At 42.8% G+C, this 11,666-nt stretch overlaps 2 protein-coding genes across 3 annotated transcripts; one reads left to right on the plus strand and one right to left on the minus strand.

Moving 5' to 3' along the window:
- Positions 1 to 264: 264 nt before the first annotated feature.
- Positions 265 to 6,057, plus strand: micu2 (mitochondrial calcium uptake 2). Of its 2 annotated transcripts, none has more exons than XM_038707975.1 (12): positions 265 to 508; positions 862 to 991; positions 1,373 to 1,404; positions 1,511 to 1,586; positions 1,900 to 1,947; positions 2,257 to 2,339; positions 3,050 to 3,097; positions 3,188 to 3,285; positions 4,336 to 4,507; positions 4,591 to 4,699; positions 4,787 to 4,944; positions 5,472 to 6,057. In XM_038707975.1, exons 1-12 carry the CDS (start codon positions 311 to 313, stop codon positions 5,565 to 5,567), a joined length of 1,248 nt encoding a protein of 415 aa, XP_038563903.1. In that variant the 5' UTR covers positions 265 to 310; the 3' UTR covers positions 5,568 to 6,057. The 2 variants fall into 2 exon arrangements, with proteins under 2 accessions (XP_038563903.1, XP_038563902.1); XM_038707974.1 differs by having other exon boundaries at positions 266 to 508; positions 5,466 to 6,057.
- On the minus strand, positions 6,055 to 11,065 carry LOC119895110 (interferon regulatory factor 2-binding protein 1-like). The gene is made up of 2 exons (XM_038707973.1): positions 8,910 to 11,065; positions 6,055 to 6,972 (listed from the first exon to the last, which is right to left on the minus strand). The coding sequence occupies exon 1, from the start codon at positions 10,702 to 10,704 to the stop codon at positions 8,935 to 8,937; it is 1,770 nt and encodes a 589-aa protein (XP_038563901.1). The 5' UTR covers positions 10,705 to 11,065; the 3' UTR covers positions 6,055 to 6,972; positions 8,910 to 8,934.
- Positions 11,066 to 11,666: the final 601 nt, after the last annotated feature.

Consider the following 11,666-nt stretch of genomic DNA (forward strand, 5'->3'; position numbering starts at 1 on the left):
GGGGATGTTTAAATATGTTGTATGTTGTACTCAAAGGTGTTCTTACAAAAATAATTATATTAATGAGGACCGTTTTATAAGCTCTGTCCTAAAGCTGTCTCATTTATTTAGTATCAATTATTCTGTATCTTTATAATTCGTTTGAATTCCTTTAGTTATTTTATGGACATGTAAGGTCTTGCTAGAACTGGGAGCGTCACGTGACCTGTAGTTCACATTGTACCTGTGAGCGTGACGCTCCCGACATGGTGTACGCAGCTACGGAAGCCGTAGAGGTTTGCGCGAGAGCTGTCCAGCTTGCTTCCTGAAAATGGCGAGCTGGGGAAGAGTCGCCGCTACCTTGAGGAATGTTTTAAGGAGCCCTGTGTCGCTGAGAAGTTTAGCGCTGCGCCGTGCTGTCGGCCCCGGTGTTTTGGCGTCTTTAGTCGGAACTGGGGTTATCTGTTATTACCGCTATCATGCGAACAACAGGACTCTGCCCTTCGCCGTTCATGCTGAGGGAGAAAAAGTGAGTTGCCAAACATTAAAGTTACACACAAGAAAGTTTCTGTCGTCGAAACTGACGGCAAACAGAGAGACCTAACGTCATGTGACCACTATACTGTTCACATGCCCGTCTATTTAAACATACAGATGTATGTTGCTTAATACGTGTAACGGTGACAAACGAAATGAATATTTAGAGTGCGGGCGTAATAAATGCTCAGCCAAGAGTTTGTATCAACGAACGCCCCTCAGCTGTCACTCACTGACAGCATACAGCGTGAAGTGCTGTTTGTTCTTTACCAGGCCCGCCCTGAGTTTTCATGTGGTCCAGTAAGTTAGTTTACAGTGATACATAATTCACCTGTGCTGTTTCAGGACACCGCAGCTGCCCCGCAGTGTCCCAGAAAGCTCCGTTTCATCCAGTTCGCATCAGCGATCTACGAAGACGAGCCCTACATGACCCCGAGAGACTTCCTGTTCTCTGTGATGCTGGACAACGTTGACCGTAAGCTGCACTGACGTCCACTTACTTTATAGTGTCCATCTACTGACAGAACACCATCTTAGTCTATCTAGTCTGTCCTCCCAGGCGATTCTACAGATTCTCCTTCAGTCTGTGTCACAAGCTGTTGGTTGTTGATTGCTCTTCATGCCATAGGCTGATCATAGGAAGTATCAGCTCTTTATATGTTCTGTAGAGCTTGTGTATGAAGCCTCTGTAGTTGGAAAAACATCTCAAATTTAATGCAGCTATTTTGCATATCATTTTCCTGCCGACATTCAGGTGCATGAAAACAATTCGCATGTAATGCCGCCTTCATGCAGTTGCTTATTATACAATTGTTGCTGTCCTATTAATTCATCTTTTTGTTTTGTTCTCTTGTAGGGAAGCTGCAAAAGAGAATTTTAACAACACAGGTATGTGCACATCATCACATTTTGTAACATAAGTTAGTATCCACCTGCACATGTAGATCATCGTCACTTTTGTGCTCTTATCTGTTTCCTGTTGGTATCTTTGCAGGAAGTTAACAAAATGTTGGTTGCTGCCTCTAAAGCTCGGGCTGGTAATGAACTGTTCAGAAGCTTAGGAGACCATGGTAAGTCTTCAGTCTGTCAACAGAGTGGTGTTAACACACAGGATTTTCAGATCTAATGTCCGGTATCCAGCTCTGCATGTCTAGATCCAGTTGTGACTGACTGCAGTTCACGCAGTAAGACATCAGAATGGGTCTGTTTTTTGAGTGACCAACTCTGGGATGGATCTTGTTCCCATTAACTTTTAATTTTTATCTGTGTGACCTTAACAGGTTCACATCTGTGTGTTTGCATCATTTGTTTTCAAAGTCAGTCAATATGTTTGTTGGGTATTTCCAAAATATAATTCAGCATACATTTCTGTGTGTGTTGCAGGTTTGATATCCTACACAGAGTATCTGTTCCTGCTGACTATCCTGACCAGTAAGTATATTCCTAAACCTTGCATGAGCCTCTAGGCCTTACAAGGTCTTCCTCCTCTCTCAGTAATATTGTGCTGAATGGACTTGCCTGTGATTTTGTGACTTAAGTGTTTGCTTTTATTTACACAGTTGGTCCTTTCCAAGCATTACACACCTGCACATTTGAGCTGAGCTTGACAATTATGTTGTGTTTTATTTCTCAACACAGCCTGGAAAACAATGTAGTCCTACTAACCAAGTGTACAGATTCATGTTAGGTTTTTTTATAACATTCAGATCGAGTTCAGATAACTGTGTGTTGCTGTTGCAGAGCCTCTTACAGGATTTCATATAGCTTTCAAAATGCTTGATGTTGACGGCAATGAGCAAGTGGACAAAAAGGAATTTCTGAAGGTAAGACCTCGGCTGTATCAGGGTTTTGTTTACTGGCTAGATTTGTATAGTTTTGTAGTAATATTGAACATAACACAGATTGTTCACGTGTAAGCCCAGTGAGCATGGGAGGACACGTTGTGCAGAGAGAATAGTGATTCTGTTTGTTCAAATGTCCACCTAACGCTGCCTCAAGCACTGATGCTACCACAGTTGTAAGTATGGACCATGGCACCATGTGAAGGTGAGGGAGAGCTGCCCTGCTAGCTATTCTAGTCTGTTTCCTCTGTCATGTGTTTTGCACTTCTGAGCCTGAGTCAGCCCCTCAGTTTAGTCCATTTATTTAAAGTCACATTTTTGTGTCTGTTCCAACCTGACATGTCCTCTTGGATGGCAGGAGAAGACCTCTGTGGCTTGGTCTAGAACAGGCCCGGGCTGTTAGGCTGCATGTTGGCACGCTATGCACCTTGTGTCATATTTTCATGTTGTGACTTGGTGCACAAGCCTAAAGCATTCAAACAAAGGGTAGACGTGCATGGTATCTCATCTGCTCCAGTGTTTGTTGTGTCTGACTTAGATGAAGGTTATATACCTGGTTTAATCAATACAACCCGCCTGTTTGTGGTCATTTTTTGTAATAGTTATGAGAAGAGCGATGTATGTTCACATTGTTGCATTCAAAAAAGTCAAGTGTTAACACTTTTGCAATTTTTCATGTTTTGCTTCTGAAGCTGAAGAAAATCATTGGGAAAAATAAAGTTCCTATGGACAGCGCAGAGGTGGGTGCTCACATGAACTTAAAAGGACAGCGTAGCATGATTTTGTCCCTTTTCAACATCACCAACAATGCCTTCCCCCGATGTATACAGAAACTAGCAGAAGAAGGGGAAAGTGCAAACACAACACTGCAGGCCTACTTCTTTGGGAAGAAAGGAGAAAACAAGTTGCAGTATCAGGAGTTCTGCAGGTGAGGAAATGTCCTCTGTAGTCTCACTGTCAGTGATCATTACATTACAGCGATACATTTTGGATGCTAAGGGGAAAAACATGCAGGTCAGACTAATCAAGGTCCGCTCTGGGGGCACATTTTAACTTTCTCTAAAAAATTGGGTTCTCACCTGATAGTACACTATTGTATAGGACACTGTTGCAAGTACACATGTCAGAGAAAAAAATATATTAAGTTTTTGAAAACAAGAATCTGGTGATTAACTTTAATATTAAAGTGTTTGTTTAATTAAAAAAGATTATATAGAGCTCATCATCACTACCATTAAATTAACCTTTGTATTACAAAATTTTTCTATTGCTTTGGCTCAATTTTCACTAGAATTTCAGTGTGCAGATCCGTCGATGCAAAGGCATTCTTGCCTTTACACACAATCTTCTGTCCTGACATACAAAGTGCAAAAGACTAAATCACACACCTCATATCAGCACAAGTTACAATAAATATTACTAACCATACAGTCACTGAACCAATGCAACATGTTTGCTAGTTTTTGAATGTCCCTGGTGAGCAGCATTGCATCATGGTTGTTTATTACTTCACCATCACTGTGACACATGTTGAATGTATGGCAACAGTGAAGAAATGCACTTTCGTTGTCCTTTTTTTACTCCCAACATGTTGCAATGTACTGACTTATCTGTATTAGTAACTGCATGAATTTACTCCCTAATTCAAAAATCAATGGTTTCATTTTTCACCGTTAAAGCTGAAGACGCACCATCTAAATTTGTCATTTTCTTTTATCCCTCCCTCCATTGTACGTTTGGCTTTTTCTCAAGTGCTTATTGATCATTCATTTATTATCCATCGTCTTTACTTTCCCATTTATTTGACTTAAAGATGTTGGACTTCATTGTGAATAGAGGATGTATTTTCAGATTTATTTCTCATGCTCACGTTAAAGTGACTAGGAGGTATCGTATTGTTAATGTCTTTCCACAAACCTCAGCAGGACTCTTGCTTCTCTAAGCTTGAGATTTCAAGTACACAATTTCTGTCATTCAGGTTCATGGAGGACCTGCAGGCTGAAGTCCAGGAGATGGAGTTCCTGCAGTTCTCCAAAGGTATGGACACAATGCGAAGAGAAGACTTTGCAGAGTGGCTGCTGCACTACACCAACGAAGAATACAACGAAGCCTACTGGGAGAACATGAGGAAGAAAATCCCTGCTGGCCAGGTTAAAGGCCTTTCCTTCACCAGAATGCTGTGAAAATTCAGTCAGTGTATCAAAAAAGTGAACTGACAGATTTTGTCTTACAGAGTATCACATTTGATGAGTTCAAAGTCTTCTGTCTCTTCACCAACAATCTGGAGGATTTTTCCTTTTCAATGAAACTGGTCACTGGAGCCAACCGTCCTGTCGGAATGGGTAACAACTCTCTGTTGACTAGAATCCGGATAGTTTTCTCTTAACGTTAATACAGTAGATAACTACAGTTTTCCCCTCTCATTGCAGCCCAGTTCAAGCGAGCCGTGAGGATCGCCACAGGCCATGACTTGTCTGAGAACGTGCTGGATACTGTATTTAAACTCTTTGATACGGATGGAGACAACTGCCTGAGCCATAAGGAATTCATTGGTGTGATGAAAGACAGAGTACTGCGAGGTCTGAGGGTAAGTCTATCCATCTTGACTTTATATTGTGTTTTAATAGCAGCAAATACTCCCTCACGTGTTGTGAAACTACAGCTGCTTAGTTTAGCGACTGGAAAGCTAGCCTGGCTCCGCCCAAATGAAAGAAAGTCTGCCACCCAGCGCCTTTGAAGCTCACTCCTTTTTTCTTTTTTTTATCTGTAAGAATAAGATATATAACTCTGCTGCAACGAGAATATTTCAGAAAAATGCTGAACTATTTCTCCAATTAGTCACCTAAGTAATCAAATCAACTACTGAAGACATTGATGGGAAAAATCTTCTAATATGGAGAATTTGCCCTAATTTGTATCCCTTCGGTTGTACAGACTGAGCATTTTTCATTCTTACAAAATCAGCAGTCAGCATTTGTTACTTTCTTTTCAAAGCTAAAAATCCTGCAGCAGTAGTTAAATTACACATTGCTCCTCTCAGGGTTTGCATTTTGAATTTCACAATGAATAACAGTGCTGTTACAAGTGATAAACACTGTCCTGTCTAAGGTGCAGCCTCAGAACAGCTTCTCTGGCTACTGGAAATGTGTGAAGAGAGAGACCCTGAAGGGAGCCAAGGAGGCCCTAGGGGACGTCAGGAGCCCCATCTGAACCGAGATTTCTTCCACTTCCACTTGGGTACCCTAATCAAAAAGTGGTGCGAACATGAATAGAAACATAACCACAAAGGAACTACACCACTATCTTGTGTACAAATTATGTTTACAGATCAACAATATATATTGTCTGATATTAGCTAAAGAACTCTGGTTGCGGTGTTTACAATATATATATATTTTTTAATTGTTTGGTGCAGTGTGCCGACCTTTGTGCTTAATCAGTCATGCATTTTATATTCATTATGGATGATCACTTTGATTCTGCACTCAACACAAGCAGTGAATTTGGAAAACTAGGTAACTTTACTTAAAGGGATAGATGCTAACTCTGTGCTACTGAAATGTTTTCAAGGGCTTATGCGATAGCCGGTGTGGGTATTTCACCTTTTTTGTAAAAAATATTTATCACATTTTATAAAAATGTTTCAACAATGTGCTGCACATTTGAGCTTCAAAAAAAATAAACCAGCTATAACTAATAACTATTTTGTCATTTATTGTAGAATTGACCTGTTAAGTTCACATGAGTATGTGGGTGCTAATTATCTTACCATACATGTAGCCTAATTGAAAAAGTAAATAGACAAAACAAGCTTACTTCTGTGATAGATGAACAAATTAGTGACCGATGCCAAGGTTATCAGTGAATACAGCATACACGGCTACAATACAATAAAATTACATTGAGCATGAAGCCATCTTTGGTCTTCTTATCACTATAAACAAATACATAGAAATTTGTATTGTATCAAAAATAGAAATTACATAGCCATATTGAAAGTAAATTCACATTTTGACATACAATGTATAAGGATATTACCTAAGAGACATAATGTGGGATTACATTTTTTTCCATCCTTGGCGTTACAATTTTTTTTCTATCCTTGGCTTTAAGGACCCAATGGTTTTGACACATTTTGAACATTCATTTGTTTTTCGAAGAATTGCATTATTGTGTCAAACCATCTATCAATATCGCTGCCATCCATCTGTATCGGACAGTATGCCATGTATATAACAAAAACACAAATGAAAGACAAAACAGATTGTCATACTTAAAAAAAAAAAAAAAGAAAAAAACAAGCATGTGCTTTCTATCCTGGGCTTTGAAAATGAGGCCTCTGCTGCACTGGACTAAAGAGAGGGAGAGAGAGATTTGGTCAGGACTCGACCAGATGCGATGTAGCAGCCCGGCCTTCGCAGGTGAGCCCAGCCCTGACAGACGGACATGTCCCTCTTCTCAAAAGTGAGTCTTGCTGTGTCTTTAGTTAACGGTGTGTGATAGCTGTCCTCCTGGGGTTCAGTTTTTCTGTTTTCAGAGGCACACATGATGAACTGCAGCCCATGCGGACCACTGCTTGATATAATCGGGAAGTGCTTTCAAAGTGTTTGATCCACTGTGGGAAAAAAAGAACATGTGTAAAGATTTTGGAACATTTTTAAACAAACTGTAGGGTGACAACGGGCAGCTTTCTTTTTAACTGACACTAACACTAACAGTGACACTTCGTTTAGGGCAAATTTTGGTTGCCTGGGGAGCATTTCCTGTAGACATAATGTGGTTCTTGTCCAATGCTTTTATAAAAAAAAAAAAAAAAACAACTGTGCAAGCTGTCACAATTGATTGTGCACATAGCAGCCTTTTATTTGGGAGCGGAGACACAATGGTGTACAGAGTATCTGTAGGTCATGAAACACCTTAAAAGCATTGAATTAAGTTCCCTCAAAAAGGCCTGAGAGGGTACTAAAAGTCTGGAATTACCTTTACAAAGGCTGCCCCACAGACATAACATTAGTTATACATTTTTCTGTAGGTGGTGATGGGCATCTATAAACTACAAATGAGACTTGCCGAACAGTGGCTTGTGCTGCAGGAGGCTGGAGTTTCAGTCAGCACCATCAGACACAGCAAACACTGTCACTGTGGCTAGGAAGCGCATCAAATCATAACTGACAAGGGTTCATTTAAAATAATAATAAAAACGTTACTCCATCCATAACTTCCTGCCACTTCTCTCGGTCCAGGTCACATTAATTAATTAATTATATTACTAGAAATTAACAGTTATATACAGCAGGAAGTACAAAAATGTGATATGTCATGTAATTCATATACTTTAACTGAAGGCCTTATTGTCTTATTGGTTTTGCGTGTTAAAGGTCTTAAAAAGTCTAAAATCTAATTTGGTGAAACCCTAGGTCTACTTTTAAGTGTCTACAACATCCAGTACAGTACTTAAAGCACAGTGACACTGTACTACCAAAGAAATCAAAGCTGATGTGAGGCTGTTAACACACAAACAGTGCAAGTGAACTGCAAGATAGTGACAATTACACCAGTGTTTTATTTTATCCTGTTGCTTCACTTTTTCCCCTCAATCGGATCTCTAAATCAGCATCAAACTGTTGAAGGCTCTACACAATGACAGACTCCACCTTTGTTTTATTGCTGCTTAATGAAGGGGCCGCTCAGGTGCACCAACAATGAACTCTTAATTATAGAAAGTGAATAAAAGTGTAACGTGTTTAAGCACATTTTCACACTGCAGAAAAGAAATTGCAGTTCTCTGTAAATGAAAACGTGTGTGTGTGGCAGTGTTCCAGTGTTTCCACTGTAGGGAAAGTATTTCTCACATGGAAGTTACATTTCCAGTGAGAACTGACGAGCTTAAGTTGGCAGGAGATAATATTTCTTTACGGGACGCAAAGTATAATAAGATTAAACTAAATGTTATCTACACTGCTAATTCCCCCTTTGTAAATTTGCCCTATGCTGCCACCAAACGTCACATTTAGCCTTAGCCTGTGTAGTATATTTTGGATAATACTAAGCATTGTGATAATGAGTTGTAATTGTTGTTATTTAGATGTATTATTGTTTAGTTTTTTCTGTCTCTCTTTACACTCAGTGAGTGGCATATAGCTATTCTTTTGATACTGTAATACACTCAAACACTCGTGCCAATGCTTTTCAAGTCTCTCTTCACCTTTGTATATTATATTGCATGGTTTGGCTGTTGAAATGAAGAGAACATCACTTATTCTTGCTGATTCAAGTTTAACCATGAGGATTAAAAGTTGACCTGACATCCTGCTTTACAAATCGGCCACACTAACTTCAACTAATATGCAATTTCAAGCCAGGCAGAGTCATAGCTGAAGATAATTGAAAGACTAATCACTTGATAACACTGCTTATTTCCCTTTCTCACTACCTCTCATTTGGGGACTTTCGATCATGTTTTTTGTTTTGATTAGTTCAAACTGTTTAAATGTAATGTTAAACGGAGCGGTGAGATCCTAACCATGTCTCTCAGGACGGCTCTCGTCTTACCATTCACCACAGCAGGATGGAGACGTCAAGGGTCGTTCTCCTTCTTCACTGTCACGTCTCCGTCTCCGGCCAGGATGGTGGAGATCTCTCCCTGCATGAAGGCCCATGGCACAGTGGATCCAGCCAGGGGACAGCGCTCTCCACTGGGGCAATACACCTCCCCGCCTTGACCTTGGTTGCGGATGAATCCTCGGGTACAGGGGAAGCAGAACTTGTGGTGCGGGACAGAGGGACACTGGACAAAATGAGTGTCCTCCAAGCGCTCTCGGCAGAGGGTGCAGCAGAGCAGAGTGCCCTGAGCGTTGCTTGTAGACTCCCCAGCTCCGGTGTTGCTGCTCGACCCCACCGCATTTAAACCCTGCCCCATAGCTGCCTGGGAGACTGAGGTGGAGGCAGTGGAGGGGCTGCTGCTGGTGGGGCGCCCGGCTGAAGAGGAGTGGGCTGTGGACATGCTGGGGCTGTCTCTGGCCATCTGGCTGGAGCTCAGGCTGTCTGCGACTCCCATGAGCGCCGAGATGGGTGAGGGCTGGCTGTGTAAACGGGGCGGGCCCTCTTGGGGGACAGCCATGCCTGGAAGAGGTTCCATGCCTGAGTAAGCACCTCGAGGCCAGGGCTCTCTCGCTGGGTGATCGGGCCTCCCTTCGCTCTCTCCGTTCTCAGAGCCCGGAGAAGCCTTGCGGCGCCGAGCTGTGCTCTTTGCTGGAACAGGGCGTCCAGCAGGTGCCATAGGCAGCCCTGCATCTGGCTGTGGCAGAACCTCTGGAATTGGGGGCTCTTTAAACATCCGCACGCCATCATTCAACAGCTCGGACAGCCCACGCCAGTCTCCTGTGCCTTGGCGCTTCTCGTATTCCACGTAGCGCAAGCCAGAGTTCACTGCTTTACCTGCGTCTTTGGCCGAGTCACGGAACATCTGCCTGACCAGGTCTGGGACTCCTGAGAAGAACATTCCAGAGCCAACAGGGTACTCCAGAAACACCTTCAGCTCAAACTCTGGAGTTGTGCTGGCATCAAAGGCCAGAACACGACCCATCAGATTATGGTCTTTCCTGAAGCGCACATTAAAGGGGACGCAGCTGCTGAGCGCTACAAGTACATCCCGGACTGCTTTGGGACGGTTTGGCCAGCCTTCGACCCTGCTACGTGCCACCTCATTCAATTCAGCCAACACTTCATTGTTCCTCCACAGTGCAGGATCTATACCCACCAGAGCAGAGGTGCTAGCTCCCACAGCCTGTCTTCTACCAGCATCACTCATGATGGGGCCAGCTGAGACCGCAATAGGTGTGGCCCCAGTTCTAGAGCCTGGTAATTGGCCTAAAAGCCCATGAGGGTTTGCTACTAACCCCTGAGCTATCAAGGCATGGGATATGGTGCCATGAAGACTAGGAACTGCCCCAACAATAGCCCGACGAGTGTTTGGGCTCTGTCTGCTGCCCTCTGACAAAGCCACATCTTCAGCTCTGTGCAGGCCATTGGGGAGGCGAGAAGACACCCCATACTCACCCCTCCCCCTATCTAGACGCTCTCCATGCTGTCTCCCTGCTTCAATGGGCCCAGCCGGGCTGGGCTTGCCCTGCTGTGGACCGGGGGACCTGCCGTCTAAAACTCCGTGCGTGCTCTTCAGTTGCCTGGCAGTTTCAATGAGGAGCTCTATTCGGTCTGCCCCGTCGTAGTTGACACATCCCCGGCACACAGCCTCGCTGAACTCCCACAGCATGGCCCAGGGCATCTTGGGCAGATCGCAGAGGTAGCACCATTGCCGTCTAGAGGAAGACTGCGAGGCGGAGGACATGTTGTTTACAGGCCTTCGACCAAACTTTCTTCGGAGGCCTACACGTTACGGTCTACGTTTTCCAACAATTCTTTAATTCTCAGACACCACGCGCCACATGCCGCGCATTTTAGGATGGAAATCAAACGCAAACTAACCTCAAAACGCGGCTGTTGACGACAACATTTAAAAGTTAGCGACGTCTTCTTTCTCGATTTGTTCGTGTCGGTTTGTGTGGAAGGAAGTAAAATGTCATAAGACACCGGAAACACCTACGTGAATGACGCTCGGGGCGCTATGGGAGTTGTAGTTCTTTTCTTGGGCCGCCGTCTTTCTCGCTAACATTGCGATTAACAGTTATTATAGTAACATTAGTGCACGAACAACCAGGGATAAAGGCTACACATAACAGGTAACTAAGGTACGCGTTGTTATCAGTTATTAAACAGGATATTTGTGAAGTTTTGAAACTCTTATTTTATGTTATGAAGAATCGGCGTAAACGTTACCTGTAAAGTCAGAAACATTGTTTTTTTTAGATAGTTGCTGGCCTAAACAGTTTGTTGTGGGAGCAAGAAAATAGGTGTTATAATATAGTCTTACATTCTTTTTATATACATGCCATGTTTCCATCCAATTGTCATGCGAATTTTAAGCTTTGAAATGTCGCAAAAAAGAAAAAAACATATTTCGCAAGAAATTCCTAAATATGTGCGTTTCCATCCGCTTGTTTGGAGCGAATAAACCAGGCTACTGCAAGCGTCGTTACGTCAGTAGTTGACGTTACACATGGCTGTAATAAACAAGACGTATGGGTTCCAAACCAGAAACAAAACCAGTTGCTTGAACCTGATGGCAGGTCATCTTAGAAAAATGGAGAGAGGTCCTCAGAAATGTGTTTCAAGCGGGCAAACTGCTACCAGCCATGTCTCTGCACATTATGGGAATATCCGGTGTTACGCGAGTTTTGCATGCCTCCCGAG

This window comes from Micropterus salmoides, unplaced genomic scaffold (genome assembly GCF_014851395.1).
Source record: "Micropterus salmoides isolate LMB-PRFRI ecotype aquatic unplaced genomic scaffold, ASM1485139v1 Ms_hic_scaffold_9, whole genome shotgun sequence".
In the NCBI taxonomy this organism is placed as follows: domain Eukaryota; kingdom Metazoa; phylum Chordata; class Actinopteri; order Centrarchiformes; family Centrarchidae; genus Micropterus; species Micropterus salmoides.